This window comes from Silene latifolia, chromosome 2 (genome assembly GCF_048544455.1).
Source record: "Silene latifolia isolate original U9 population chromosome 2, ASM4854445v1, whole genome shotgun sequence".
Taxonomy (NCBI): Eukaryota; Viridiplantae; Streptophyta; class Magnoliopsida; order Caryophyllales; family Caryophyllaceae; genus Silene; species Silene latifolia.
This window is the reverse complement of record NC_133527.1, coordinates 36,682,414-36,698,605: the sequence shown is the minus strand read 5'-3', so window position 1 is coordinate 36,698,605 and position 16,192 is coordinate 36,682,414. Positions and strand designations below refer to the sequence as shown.

Genomic DNA, 16,192 nt, shown 5'->3' with positions numbered 1-16,192 from the left:
GATCTTACACTTAGATCTTGTTCATCCATAAGGGAAAGCTCAAGAACAAAAGAAAAGGAGATTTCTTTTGTGCCCTATAAAACCGAAACATCAATGTAAGGATATGATTTCTCCTCTTTTGATATATTGTTTGCATGCATAAAATCCGTTTTAATTTTATGACAAATTATTTAGACATATATGAGTATGTTAATATGTATATGAATCTACATTTCCTTCAATCGGTATCATGAGCCACGGTTGTTTGCATGCAAATTGGTTAAAAGTTTTTCCGAGTTATAAGAATAACAAATAAAACTTGTAAAATTTTGTGTTATTATGATATATCATGAAATTATTACATGCATGTTAATATTTCTGGTCCTAAAGTGTTTTAGGATATTTTGGTTAATTTTTCGGATTTTTATTGTTCATAATTATAACAAATGGCATTTAAATGTGATTTTATGAGTAAAAATGTCATTTTTGGTCTAAAATTTGCTATAATTCGAATTTTCCAGTAATTTTTGGATATGTTGTCACATATATTATTTTGAGATAACCTGTAAATTTTCATAATTTTTGGACTTGTTATGCTCGAAAAATGTTTTTTTCTTTTTTAATTCGGATTTAAGGTGAAAAATAGGTTAATATGAGTTAAATTTCGAATCTGGTCATAGAAATTTTATATGTTGTCACATGCAATTTTACAAGATGTGTGTAAAATAATTGGCCATAAAGAAGTCTTTTTGCATGATTTATGGATTTTTGAAGAAAAATAGCATAAATAGTGACATTATTAGTTAAAAATTAATAAAACATAATCTATGACTTAAGAAAAACGTCTAATGTTGCTTTTTATTATCATTTTCAGATCTAAAATTGAAAAGTTAATGGGTATAATTTTTCCTCATGTTTTATGATTATTTTAGTTAAAATCGATAAATCGCAACATTGTTTTTCGGGGAAAATTTCGAAATTTTTAACCTAAGATTTTGAACATTATGAGTGTCATGGTATTTTTCCAGAATGTTCATAAATTTAAATTTCAAATTTTGAATTTATTTGAAGTTTTGTGATTTATTTGAAGTTTAATAGCTTATTTTTGGTAATTTTGGACTATTTATGAACAATTTTAGTAATTTAAGTTGATTATGGTCAAATTATTAGTGAAGACTAAATTTTGAGTCCTAAGAGGGTTAGGGTAATTAACTTATGCATAAATATGAGTTTATGTATTCTTGTGATTGTAAAATGTTGAAATCACGCAAATCCGTAAAAATCGAGTAATATACGATATTGGCAATTTAAAGGCGATTTAGCATAAAAATTGGGCATGTTCATACATATTATAATGCTGCATTTTTCTTTATGATTGTCATAATTTTAATTTATGTAATTTTGAATTATGTAATTTTTACTTAGTATGGCCTTAGATTTTAATTGGTATTTCCCGAAATGTATGGGAATATCGATTCGGTTGTAATTTTATTGTGATCTCGTATCACCGTTTTGTAATTTAATAGATTTATTTTATTTAGTTACAAATGTATAATAGGAAATTATGTAATTTATTATGTAATTTTATTCATTCCGGAGTTCCCAAAGACGGATTTCTTCAAGAATGGCGATACATAAAGACGGTGTTACCTCGAGATGCGTGACACAACCGAAGTTCAAGGGACCAATGGAGTTGGTTTCCGAATATGTAATAGTTAAAAAGTTTTTCTATTTTAGGAAAGGCCATACTAGGATTTATTTATTTTATGCTTGCATTTTATTTTATGTCACATGCATCGCTAAATCGCCATAACTAAACATGCATTGTTATTTTATCGAGTTTTTCGACCGTGTCAATTAGAATTATCGTAGTTCACCGCTTTAGTTCACTTAAAACGTGATAGATAATAAATTGACATGACCTCTCGCTAAAACAATTAATTGAGACATAGCCTTACCAAATAGTAGAAACCATGAAAACCTATTTCGCGAGGGAGTGCACTCGGCCCTACCGGGGTACAAACCTTGTTACGTAGGGGAAGTGGGTGATGAGTGTTAATCCACCGAGTTCATGTTGATGAGGGTTTCATCGGCCATACCGTGCCCAAGTTGATGTGGATTTGGATCATGGACACATTTATTCGAAATTTGGATTGAGCTCAACGGAAGTATTCGCGACCGTAATTGCATGTGTTCCGGGCTATAGATAATTATTAAAGTAATTTTATCGACCAAGAGTTCTAAAAGTAGAATCGATTAAAGAGTTAATCCACCGAGTTATATTGATAAGGGTTTCATCGGCCATACCGTGCCTAAGTCGATATGAATTTGGGTCTTGGAATCATTCATTATAGTTGGGTAGAGGTCACTATATAAATGTTCATATCTTGTTAATATTTTACAAGTATGATTTTAAAAGACAAATGTTAATATTTCCTTTCCTCCATATTTGTAGTTCTTACAATGAATCCATCATATGCTTCCGCACCTATCACTATTGATTCTTATCACAATGTTCTTGACGACATTTGCTCCAACAACGATTTCGATACAACTAGAGAACTTCATTTCGGGATAGGTTCGGATGAAAACCTTAATTTCATCACTTCTTCTAAACCACCTACTACTAGACCTCGTGTGAGTCCGTCTCAGGAAGACTACCTCACACAATCTATAGGGTCTTTGTCTCTGGAAGATAAAGATGCCAAAGCTAGTGGGAGCTCTAGCAATCAAGTTCTTGCTACAAAGGGCAAGAGGTTCAAGAAGAAAGGAAAGAAAATCAAGAACTTCAAGCAAGTTAATGATGAGTGCCATTATTGCTATGGCATGGGACATTGGCTTAGGAATTGTCCCGTGTATTTGCGAAATATAAGAGAGGGACTCATTACTCCAAAAGGTACAATTCCTAAAGAAATTTATGTTATTGATATAAATTATACTTCCGCTACGACATGGGTACTTGATACCGGTTGTGGTTCTCACCTTTGTAATCATTTACAGGGTTTAAGAGATGTGGAGAAGCTTAGCAAGGGAGATGTGGATCTTCGACTTGGAAATGGAGCTCGGGTAGCGGCCGAATCCAAAGGAACTTATGTTCTAGCTTTGCCAAACGGTTTTGAGTTGTATTTGCATAATTGTTTTTATGTTCCTACACTCTCTAAGAACATTATTTCAATCGCCATGCTAGACATGGATGGTTTTTGTTTTGTCATCAAGAACAATCGTTGCTCTATTTCTAGGAATGATTTGGTTATTGGCCAAGCTTCTTCCATAAATGGCATTTACATTTTAGAGACCTCAAAACCGACAAATGATATTTATAACATTCATTCAAAGAAACTCAAAACAAGTGACCCAAGTGAAGCGTTCATTTGGCATTGTCGATTAGGTCACATAAACGAGAATCGCATCAAAAGATTAATTTCTACTAATGTGATTACACCATTTGATTATCAATCATTTGGTACATGCGAATATTGCCTACTTGGCAAAATGACTCGTAATCCTTTTAGTGGTAAAGGGACACGAGCTAGTGAGCTATTGGGACTCATACACATCGATGTGTGTGGACCAATGAGTATCACCGCTCGTGGTAATTATGACTACTTTATAACCTTCACCGACGACTTAAGTAGACATGGGTATGTCTATTTAATGAAACATAAGAGTGAAGCGTTTGAGAAATTCAAGGAATTTCAAAACAAGGTAGAGAACCAATTGAACAAAAAGGTAAAAGCACTACGTTCCGATCGTGGTGGTGAATACCTAAGCCTTGAATTTGATTCACACTTGAAAGGTTGTGGTATTATATCACAACTTTCTCCACCCGGAACACCACAACTCAATGGTGTTGCCGAAAGGAGGAATCGAACCCTACTTGATATGGTTCGATCCATGATGAGCCAAACCGAGTTACCGAACTCGTTTTGGGGATTTGCGCTTCAAACCGCAATTAGATCTTTGAACAATAGTCCCACTAAATCCAGCGAAAAGACTCCATATGAGATGTGGACAGGAAGGGTTCCCAATATATCCTATATGAGGATTTGGGGATGTGATGCTTACGTCAAAACTAAACCTGACAACAAGCTTGCCCCAAGATCCGAAAAATGCACCTATGTAGGTTACCCCTCGCATTGTCGAGGATACTACTTCTACAAACCTCAAGAAAACAAAGTGTTTGTGTCTAGCGAGGCTGTCTTCTTAGAAAGTCAATTCATTTCTAATAGACAGAGTGGGAGAAATTTTGAACTTGACCAAGTTCAAGAGCCACAAACCGAGGTAGAGACGCAAGAAGCTGTTCCTTCGTCGTCTAACGCGGTTGTACCTCCTCCACTAAGAAGGACGGGCCGAGTAATTCGCCATCCCGATCGATATGTGGGACTTATTGAGGAAGATGGAACACTCGATGTGTTTCTTATGGAAAGTGACGAGCCCGCCACCTACAAGGCCGCAATCTCTAGTCCTAATTCCACTTTATGGCTTGAAGTCATGAAGTCCGAAATGGATTCTATGCTTGAAAACCAAGTTTGGGACTTGGTAGATTTGCCTAAAGGGGCAAGACCCCTCCAATGCAAATGGATATTCAAGGTCAAGAATGGCATAGAAGGACATGACGATGTCTACAAAGCTAGGCTAGTGGCAAAAGGATTTACCCAAGTCCAAGGTCTCCATTATGATGAGACCTTCGCCCCCGTAGCCATGCTAAGATCCATACGGATTTTGTTAGCGATTGCCGCATTTCATGACTATGAAATATGGCAAATGGATGTCAAAACCGCTTTTCTAAATGGGCATTTAGAAGAGGAGGTGTACATGATACAACCCGAAGGTTTTGTTGATTCTAAAAATCCTAACAAAGTGTGCAAGCTCAAGAGATCCATTTATGGTCTTAAGCAAGCTTCTAGAAGTTGGAATCATCGATTCAATCATGTTATAAAGGAAAATGGTTTCACTCGAAGTGTTGAGGAACCATGTTTATACATGAAATTCAGTGGGAGCAATGTTGTGTTCCTAATCTTGTATGTCGATGACATACTACTCATTGGAAATGATATTCCAATGTTGTCTTCTGTTAAGAAGTGGTTAGGTAACCACTTCCAAATGAAGGATTTAGGAGAGGCACAACGCATATTAGGTATCCGGATCTATAGAGATAGATCCAAGAGGATATTGGCACTAAGTCAAGAGTCTTATGTTGATAAGATTCTTCGACGGTTCAAAGATGGAGAAATCCAAAAGGGGTTTGGTACCTATGGTAACCGGGACGATATTGAGCAAGACTCAATCTCCCTCCGAACCCCATGATGTTGAACGCATGAGTGAGATCCCTTACGCTTCCGCTGTCGGATCAATCATGTATGCCATGATATGCACACGCCCTGATGTCTCGTATGCCTTGAGCATGACGAGTAGATATCAAGGAAATCCAGGTGAGAGTCATTGGATTGCTGTCAAGAACATCCTTAAGTACTTGAGAAGAACTAAGGACTCTATCCTTGTATTTGGAGGAGACAATGAGTTGCGTGTTACTGGATACACGGACTCAAGTTTTCAAATAGATAGAGATGACATGAAATCACAAGCTGGTTTTGTTTTCATGCTCAATGGTGGTGCCGTAAGCTGCAGAAGCTTCAAGGAAGTCAGAATCGCGATTCTACAACGGAGGCTGAGTACATAGCAACATCGAAGCGCCAAGGAAGCTATGTGGATCAAGCAATTCACGGAAGGTCTAAAAGTAGTACCTACCGCCGATGATCCTATCACTCTCTATTGTGATAATAGTGGGACGATCTTCCAAGCTAAAGAGCCAAAGTCTAGTAATAGATCTAGACACGTACTTAGAAAGTATCATGTAATAAGAGATTTTATTGATAGAAAGGAAATTGCGTTATGTAAGGTTGGGACGGATGACAACATAGCCGATCCGCTCACCAAGCCTTTATCGCAAGCTAAGCATGATGGACATGTTACGTCCATGGGACTTAAACATGTACCAAATTTTTGTTAGATTTTGAAATGAAATAAAAGTGTTGTTTTTGTTCATGTTCATAATCACATTTGTCTTTTATCTTTAATTTATACATTGTTATATCCAAACGGGTTGTAATGACAATTGAACCCCGTTAAAGTGAACACGGATTAACATAGTATTTGCCCATAGTCACTTATATGAGGTGACGTCTCGAAGTGACTAAAGTGTGAGGCGATTGATGGCAAGTTCAAGTGTCATAGAGTCATGTGAGATGACTAGTCGATCACATAGGCAGACTGTTAGGAACATTTTGTCGGGCCTAATGACCGCTTATAGAGTTCTGGCAAATTTATATAGCCTGGTCGTGGCGAGAGCTACTATAGTATTCAAATGAGTCGATTCTTTTGACTAAAGACTATTCACCTAAGATGGCACATTTCATTAACTTTGATTTGTGTTACTACGACCTTCGTAAATGGGGTCAAATGGGCATATTTTGGGTTATGATGGTCGTGGCTAGTCGAAGGGAATGAGTGCAATAGGAATTGTCCACCCCTAGTCGGGGTTATAGCAATATCTCGGGGCCACTCGAGGAGTAATGAATCGAAATGCGTGGCCACGCTCGGAAAGTATCTACGATAGATAAGTCCTGGTCAATCGGTTATTCTCCGGATCGAGGAAACCACTCTCGATATGATCACTTGCAAGTACGACCTGAAAGACACCTTGCATTGAGTGGGAGATAGTAATAGGACAAGAGAATTGGTGACGCACACTTGTCGAGGACAAGTGGGAGATTGTTGGAATATGTGTCCTCCGACATAATGCGATCACGATCGTGATCATGATGATCACATGTTTAAGTCTCATTAAAATGAATACAATTGGGAAGTAATATTGTTATCTTGTCAACTGGTCAACATATATCGGTAATGATTGGTGACTAGAGTTTGACATTACTTTATGTCGTGTGACGGTGGTGATCGATTGACCCCTAGGTCATACCTAAAGGGCAATACTCTTAATTGATTATTTAATTAATCGTATAATGTTGCGAGTTAATTAAATTACTTGAAAATTGACGGACGATTTTGGAAGTAAAATTTACGTATCAAATTGAAATGTGATTAAATGAGATACTGATCCGAGTAATTAAATTGTATAATTACTCGGATGAAATAAATTGTTTAATGTAACAATTAAATTTGAATGAATTGTTATAAATACAATCTGTTGTGATTTATAAATGGTAAAATATTTTGGCACAAGTAATTATGAAATTACTAAGTCGATTTTTGTATGTGACGTATTTTTATTAATACGTTGATTTTTAATGTGTTAAAAATACATAAAAAATTTATGTGACATGTGACATGTGACATATTGACAATTGACAAAAATAATATGGACTCCATATTAGCTATAAGTGCCGAAATATTAGAGGAGTTTTAGGGTTAAATTGTGTTTATATTTTAAATAGAAAACATAATGATGAAAAGCTAAAAGTAGCCATGCAAGCCTACTCACCTTGTGAAGACAAATATGGGCATGCATTGGCTCCCCTAAAAGCCCCTCCCCACCGGTTTTCCTTTAGCATTTAGAGAGTTTTCTTCTCTAAAATTATTCATTCAATTACATTGATAATATTCTAGTGTTAGAAAGATAATTACCTCTCTACATTTTATGATAAATTAGAGAGATTATTTACTCCAAAATCTCTTCTCCTCTACCCGGTTTTAGGAGCTAAAATACCAACTATTTTGGTTCAATTTTTCATAAGATTAATATTATACTAGATCAAATAATATTAATTAGATTAAGAGAAAGCCTTGGGTATAAAGCTTAGGGAGAGATCTTACACTTAGATCTTGTTCATCCATAAGGGAAAGCTCAAGAACAAAAGAAAAGGAGATTTCTTTTGTGCCCTATAAAACCGAAATCAATCAATAAGGATATGATTTCTCCTCTTTTGATATATTGTTTGCATGCATAAAATCCGTTTTAATTTTATGACAAATTATTTAGACATATATGAGTATGTTAATATGTATATGAATCTACATTTCCTTCACTCACATGCTGTTCGGGGTGACCAATCTCATTTCAGGATGGCTAGAATAGATTTACTTAGGGAAATCCGTAGTCCCCTTTACCGTGATCATATTTATGGCCCAGGGAGATTTGATGCGGAGGTAGCTAGAATTACATTTATGGATCAGATACCGTGTGGCTCGGGTCATTGGATGGACAGTTTCGATCTATATGGTTATGCTACGATGTACAATTGGGTTAAAAAGGCAATAATCTCACACGGTTTTTATGTGCATTGCAATTACTCGTTTTTTTATAGAAAATGTGCATTGTAATTACTCGTGTTTTATGGAAAATTGGGTTAAAAGGCAATAAACACGGTTTTTATGTGCATTGCAATTACTCGTTTTTTTATAGAAAATTGGGTTCAAAAGGCAATAATTTGACACGGCTGACATGACAATGTGGTTAGTTTTGATTGGCTGAGAAAGACTGAAATTGTGAGAGTAAAGGAGAGGCCTTGTAGAGTACTTTTCTGAAATATTGTTGCGCCACGTCAGCGGTTTTACATTATTCTTTTATACTCCCTCCTATTCGGTGTTTTCTTCCCCTTTGATGTGGGCACAAGATTTTAGGAGATGATTAAAGAACGAATAAAGGAAGATGTTGGAGTTTGTGGATTGGAGAGAGGAATGAATAATTAGGAATTAAATAAGAAATTGTGAGTTAGGTGGAGTTTGGTGGTAGGAGGGAAGGATGAATAAAATAAGAGTAAAAGTTGAGTGGGGTTTGGTAATAGCAGAGGGATAAATAAAATAAGAGTAAAAGTTTCCAAAATAAGAAAGGGAAAGAAAACCTGAATAATCGGAAATAGGGAAGAAAATAGTGAATATGAGGGAGTATATATAATGATCTAAAACGGTTAGGGTTTCATAGTTTCTTGAGTTAGAGCATCATTGCGATTTGCGGCAACCAAGGTACAATCATGGCAGAATTACCAATGGTGTTGATCACAGAGATACTCTCAAGACTCCCTGTTAAGTCCCTGGTACGTTTCCGTTGTGTTTCTAAACCATGGAATTCCTTAATCAAAGACCCACATTTCATCAAGCTTCATCTCAAACATTCCTTACTAAATCACATTAATCAAACCCTAATCATCCGAGATTCTTACCTGCATTCCTTAGATTTCCCTGCACTCAATTCACTCACTCTTATTGACCATCCATTAGACTCAGGTGGTTCTGGAACTGAACTTTATGGTTCTTCTTATGGCTTACTCTGTATCTCTAATGGTGATTATGACGGAAATGATGACACCATTTTCTACAACCCTGCTACTAGAAGACACCATGTAGTACCCGCTTCCGATATCGAATTCCCGCCTGGGGATTCTTTTACCTGCTGTGATAGAACTGTGTATGGGTTTGGATATGATCATGTTAATGATGATTATAAACTTGTTAGGGCAATTCAGTTTATGGGAGATGATGAATTTGATAGTGAAGTGAAAGTTTATAGCTTAAACTCGGGTTCTTGGCGAAGAATTCGCGACTTTCCTCGCCAGTATTATCTTACTTACAAGAGGGCTTGGGGGTTTTATGTTAATGGTTGTTTACACTGGGTTGTGACCCGAAAACCCGAATCTGATGGCACCAAATTGATCATTGCATTTGATTTAGGGTCTGAGGAGTACAAGATTGTGTCGCAACCTGAATATTCTGACGGCGAGTTTCATATGAATGTGGGTGTCTTGAAAGGCTGCTTATATGTGCTGTGCAATTATGTGGGTGTGAAGAGCGAAGTTTGGGTAATGGAGGAGTATGGTGTGCAGAATTCTTGGACTATGTTGTTCTCAATTGTTCAAGGGGGCATAATTGGCTCCTTTGAGTATGTGAGACCGTTGGGTCGCTCGAAAGATGGTTCCAGGGTGCTGGTTGAACAGGATGGCAAGAGCTTGTTCTGGTTGGATTTGAAAACACTAAAAGTCGAGAATGTCGAGGTTGCTGGTTTGCCGCCCGTGCTAGATACTGAAATGATGGTGGAAAGTCTTGTTCCTCTTGAATGCAGTGAGAGAAAGGTCAAGTCAATAATGAAGAAACTGCAGCGTAAACAAAAGAAAAACAAGTCTAAACAGAAGAGGTATAACATTTTAGGAATATTGTTACAGTTTTTCTGTCTTGATTTTCTCTTTGCATTTCCTATGGACAAGCAACTGTGGTCTTATGTTTCACTTCAATCCAATTTGCTATCCAAACAAGGGGAATTACTTTCGTCCCCTTACTATCCAATTTTATCGAATTATTTAGTTTCAATTTACTGGTTGAATGTGTTTTACATGACAAAGATTATGATGATGTGTTTGGTAAATATTTGCTTCTAGACTTTTTTATAAGACATTTTCTCGTGTTTTGTAAATGTGGTAAGTACCTATTTCTAAGCAGTGGTTCCTAATTTTGGCGACATCTTATATTCCAATCTTAATTCTACAACTTTAATCGAGTAAATGCGTGTGGATGCTGCTGTTTGTATTCAGTTTGGTATATATTTGCGACGTCTCATCTTATTTTGATAATGTTTTTGTATGAATGCTGGTGTCGTTCTAGTACATGTGTGCATTAGAATTTCTTGTACCTCTGCAGCATGTTGTATTCAGTTCTAAATTTCTTGTATTTTTGGAACTGGTTGTTTTTAGTTTTAAATTTATTGTGTTTTCTCTATAGGGACAATGATATGAAAGGTTTCCTGACAAAAGGATTCAAGCTGAAGCTTTGAAGACACTCTACATGTTGCTAAACTTGAGATGAGCAGGTTAGAATTTCTCCTCTTTTGGCTAATTAAAGATGTGCACGTTAGAAACTTGGAACTTATTCTTATGATAGAGTTCTTTTATTGTCTAATTTTTTTCGATGGAGCCAAAGACATCGGATTAGATCAAAATGGCTCGTTAAATCCTCATTGTTTCGTTTTCATTAAGTGGTAGATATTCATTGTTTTTCGACTATAGGCCATCAAAACAAGTTATGTTGGATTAATGCCTAATGGTAGTTAAGGGCTAACCCCATTCACCTCAAGGCTAATTAAGTCAGTTAAAATGAAAAATTCACTATGGCAAAGCCGTTGATGAAGAGTGATTTTGGAATGAAAATGGCACTATCAACGGAAAGGGTATTGAGAAAACTGTAATGTTCGAGATAATGTCACAAGTTTAAGGCCTATTTACATTGTGTCGGTAAATCAACGAGGCAAGTGTTCTAACGGAAAGGGTAAATGATGAATTGTAACAGGCGAGACAAATAGACAATGTCACAAGTTTAAGGCGTAATCTACTAGAAAATGTCACAAGTTTAAGGCGTAATGTACTGTGGAGCCATTTTGTCCCTTTCTTCTAATTTTTCGGCCTAGCAATATGAAAATTAACCTTACTTTAAGCTCTAAAAGTCGAAAAAACTGGCTTTGCCCCTATAATTATAATGATGATGAATGATCACAATTTGATTTTGCGGTTCTCACACAGATTGTTGCTGGCAAAGGAGGAGTATTAAGGAGACACTTTTGACGCTATCTGGCTTGGCCGACTGCGAAGTTTACCTGAAACTATTTTTGAGAAGTTTGCTCTTAATAAATTTAAAATTGTTTAGTTGCGTTGTGTTATACAACAATTTGTTAAAATTATTTTTGCAATTCCTTACTGCGTAGGCATTAGCGACTCTTATTTTGTGGACTTGGTCAACTTTCAAAAGACTTGTAAGTGTTTCATGACCTACTTTGCATGGAACAGGTTTTTGTTTCATCACTCTCACTTTTTTTTTTGTAAATGATCGTTCGAGAACAGTTTGATTACATGTAAATAGATTTTCTCTCCGTCCTGATTATTTATTTATCTTTGGTTTTACACAAAGACTAAGGAAAGAAAAGAGAGTTAAATTATTGGATAATAAGTGGATCAAATTACATATAGAGGATCAAATTAATTGTTTGATTACATGTAAATACATTCCTCTTATTAACATAAAAAAAATGGTAAAGTTGAACAAAAATTATCATCGATTATAGCAAAATATTATATGAAGGGTAATGATAAATCTACTACCGTTTTTACTAATGCCACTCAAGTTGTGAGAGAGTGCATAGTAAGATATACATATAATTAGCTTGTATTTGAATGAAATCAAACAAAAGTATAAAACGATAGTGATGTTATCATCGCCGACTCGCCATATATGAAAGTTTCACGATCTTATCTTTAAAAAAATGCATTTTATAAATTACTTTTAAAATTATCCCTTTATTCCAATCATTTACTTGTCATTTTTTGTTAGTTATGATAGGTATTTTAATCAAAATTACATAAATAATTGAGACGAAGGTGTAATTACCACAGTACCCAGTCTTGATACATTAATAAAAAAATTTAGTTTTTTGTCTTGTTTCAAGACGAAATGTCGAAAAAAAGTGGTCAGGAAGGTTATAGCAGCAAAAGCTATTGGGATTTTTTTTTATACATTGGAACATTCCGTTTTGTTATTAATAGCCTAGGAGAGTTGAAAAGAATAACTCAATGAAAAAAAAAAAAATTGTTATTTATCAAAGTTTCATTTATTCAATGACTAGAGTTACACGAGGATATATAGCTCGGAGACGTAGAACAAAAATGCTTTTGTTTGCATCAACCTTTTGAGGGGTTCATTCAAGACTTACTCGAACCATTGCCCAACAGAAAATAAGAGTTGGCCTTATAATAATACTTAGAAGTTGCAATAACGGAAAGAGATTAATCCGCCAAACTTTCCAAAAAAATTTTAAAAATAGAGGAACACACTCAAATGATAAAAAATAGTTTACACTATATAATCCGGAAAAGATTAACACCCATTGCAGAAGAGTAAAGTTTTGGTTTACTCGATGTGATTTTGGAAAGTGCTTGACCGTTACGTTTTTAATTCTAACCTCACTCTTCAACCACGGTCTACACTATATAATCCCCGTGTATCTCAACATATTTCCATCTGAAATTATTACTTACTTCTCTGTTGAAAAAAATAGTCCCAATTACTCAAAAACTAAAATTGTTGGTGATTTTACAGTTTGAATCATGACTATTCCGTTCCATCTTCCCAATTTATCAAAACCCCAAATTGAATACAATTTCCATATTGATAATCTTAAGCCCTTTTCCCACACTCTCCTACCCGTTTCCCGTGACGGGTCAAGACCCATCCATCCCGTCGAAGTTTTCGACCCTCTTGATTTCATTACTTGCCCTGATTCTGAGTTAGATTCGATTATTAGCCCACCATTGCCTATGGAGTCCACTCCATTCAAGCTTGTTGATACCGTGGAAGACTTGGGTTACTTGGCCTCCAAGTTGAGTCGAGTTGATGTGTTTGCGGTCGATTTGGAGCATAATTCATATCGTTCTTATCAAGGTATGACTTGCCTAATGCAAATTTCGACCCGGTTTGAGGATTTTGTTGTGGACACATTAAAACTCAGGGAACATGTGGGTGAATACTTGCGGGACATATTTATGGACCCGACTAAGAAGAAGGTTATACATGGATCCGATAACGATATTATGTGGTTACAACGTGATTTCAGTATTTATGTAGTGAACCTGTTTGATACGATGAGAGCATCACAAGTTTTACAATTGGAAAGAAATTCACTTGCGTTCCTACTTAAGTACTATTGTGGTATTGAGTCTAATAAGGAGTACCAATCGTCGGATTGGCGTATCCGACCCCTTCCCGTCGACATGTTAAAATACGCTAGACAAGACACACATTATCTCTTGTTCATATATGATTCGATGAGGAAGGAACTAGGTTCGATTGGGTCCGACCCATTGATAGAGGTTTACAAACGAAGCTATGATGTTTGTAAGAGATTGTATTGTGTGGAGGTCTTTGATAGAGAGACATCATACTTGTCCTTGTACGGGTTGTCGGATGCGTGTCTCGACGAGGAACAATTGGGGCTCGTAGCGGGGTTGTATGAGTGGCGGGATAAAGTGAGTAGGGAGGAGGATGAGAGTTGTGGGTATGTTTTGCCAAATAAGATGATGTTGGAGATTGCTAGAAGAAAGCCAATTAATAAGCATGAGTTGCTAGAGATTGTGGGATACAGTAAGGAGTATGTTTTAAGAGATGTTGACTTTATTATTGACTTTATATGGAGGTCAACTCAGGTCAATCTTCATAAGTTTAAGGTTGTAGCAAGACTTCTGAAAGAAAAAATCAATCCTAGTGTAATTGTTTCTACTATTCAAGAGTGGAGGAAGATACGAGCACGGGAACAACACGTCTTTCCGGCATCCATGCCTGGGGTTCAATATGCTGCTAATTATGCTCCTCCGACTCAAGTATTCTCTTATGCTCGTCGCCCTTGTGTGTATCCGTATCGACTTCCCTGTGCTGCTGCTTATGTAAATGGCCCATTTGTGGTTCACTGCTTATAAATGAACATGGGTCGTTGTAGTTCACTGATTACAAATGTATTATGCCTGATTGTAGTTCATTCATTGTTTTGTTGATGAACATAACCATTATTATTGTTTATTGATTCAATCTTTTGCGTTTGGCTTTTCTATGTTTTGTTTCACTGGTTTCCAATTGCATTTATGAATTTAGTACAAAAATAGATTATACTGAACTTTACTTCGAATTATTCATACAATATTGTAGCCATGAATTAGAGATGTTAACTAACTTGGGATGGAGTTGTTCGAGGGCCAACAGTCCATTCATTTACTTACCTTTCTTATTTTTTTTTTATAGAGGATATTTTAATCAAGGTAACAAATAATTGGGATGAAGGGAGTAGTAAACTTACTTGTTCACTATGCTATAACAACAAATCTCATTGAAGACGAGCGATATCCGTCACAAGCTTGTGATGGATACCGTTTTCTCTCACAAAATACTCATTGAGAGGTGAGTGGGAAGCACATAGAGGGTGTCCCACCTTGTCCCCTCTCCCCTTTTTGTGAGAGGTCACAAGCTTGTGACGGGATTAGCCCGTCACAAGCAAGATTAGCTGCTGCTATAATGTGTATTCAATTGTGAGGTGGTTATACGTAGTCTATTTTGATGCTTCATTATTCAGGGGTAGTATTCCCTTATGTTGGTCAGCTTGTGTGTACCTAGACCTGTCAAACGGGTTGGGTCATGCGGGTCTGGTCAAATACGGGTCTGGTCATACAGCTCACGGGTCGGGTAAGAGTCAGAATACGGGTCAAGAAATAATTTTTATTTAAACGATTTTTTTTATTAAAAAAATATTTTTTAAAAATTAAAACATATTTAAAATTAATATTTTAATCATATTCAACGTTTACATTAATTATATTAACATAATTATTAAAATAAAGTTTTTTAATAATTATTTTATTAATAAACATTATAAAAGTTATATGAAATTGACTTTTTAATTGTGTTCGTAATTCTAAGGGCTTGCTTGGAATGAGAGTAATGAGAGCTAAAATAAGAAAAAATAGGAGGAGATTGGAGGTTAGTGGTGGTTGTCGAGGGTGGAAAGAGGAGGTGAGGGATGAATTATTACCTCCATATGGAGGTAATGCATTACTTGGGGGGAGAGATAAGGAACAATTACTCCCTTAATGGAGGGAATATTACACTATATTTCCCCATTTCTATCCATTTCTATCTCCAACCCTCATCCCTTCCCTCTATTTTTTAGTTCATTTTAGCTATATTAGTCCCTTAATAATTACTCTCATTCCAAACAAGCCCTAAGTAATAATAATAAAAAAATTATTTTTTCAAATATAATACAGGTCATTTCGGGTCAAACGGGTCACGGATTGGAAAAAAACGGGTTTGTAACCCTAAAAAACGGGCCGGGTTTTCGAGACGGGCCGAGTTTTGACAGGTCTATATGCACCCTTACGGAATCTCTTTTTTTTTTGTGACTGTAATACTACGGTTTTAAGTGTCTTGGGGTACTCTATCGAGTGGGGCTTACTCTGTCGAGTAAGTTTGGTTTTACTCAAAACAGTAGTCTGCGTGAGGGGTACTCGATCGAGTAAGTTTGGCACTCGATCGAGTAAGGGTCACTCGATCGAGTAAGTGACTTACTCGATCGAGTAAGTCGGTTAACGGGTGATTTGCGACAGGTTTGTTAATAATGCGGATTGATATATATTGTTTCGTCAGTTTTTCCTTAAAACAGTTTTCATAACCTAAA

General features: G+C 36.1%; 2 protein-coding genes across 2 annotated transcripts; both read left to right on the top strand.

Moving 5' to 3' along the window:
• Nucleotides 1–8,888: 8,888 nt before the first annotated feature.
• On the top strand, nucleotides 8,889–11,846 carry LOC141642605 (F-box protein CPR1-like). The gene is made up of 3 exons (XM_074451449.1): nucleotides 8,889–10,126; nucleotides 10,708–10,795; nucleotides 11,502–11,846. The coding sequence occupies exons 1-2, from the start codon at nucleotides 8,970–8,972 to the stop codon at nucleotides 10,757–10,759; spliced, it is 1,209 nt and encodes a 402-aa protein (XP_074307550.1). The 5' UTR covers nucleotides 8,889–8,969; the 3' UTR covers nucleotides 10,760–10,795; nucleotides 11,502–11,846.
• A 1,172-nt stretch (nucleotides 11,847–13,018) lies between these two features.
• Nucleotides 13,019–14,496, top strand: LOC141629269 (protein RRP6-like 1). Its single transcript, XM_074442296.1, has one exon. The coding sequence runs from the start codon at nucleotides 13,080–13,082 to the stop codon at nucleotides 14,442–14,444; it is 1,365 nt and encodes a 454-aa protein (XP_074298397.1). The 5' UTR covers nucleotides 13,019–13,079; the 3' UTR covers nucleotides 14,445–14,496.
• Nucleotides 14,497–16,192: the final 1,696 nt, after the last annotated feature.

Coding starts and splice junctions, on each gene's coding strand:
- LOC141642605 (XM_074451449.1), top strand. CDS start 8,970: ATGGCAGAATTACCAATGGTGTTGATCACAGAGATACTCTCAAGACTC. Junction 10,127..10,707: donor AACAAGTCTAAACAGAAGAG/GTATAACATTTT, acceptor TTTTCTCTATAG/GGACAATGATATGAAAGGTT.
- LOC141629269 (XM_074442296.1), top strand. CDS start 13,080: ATGACTATTCCGTTCCATCTTCCCAATTTATCAAAACCCCAAATTGAA.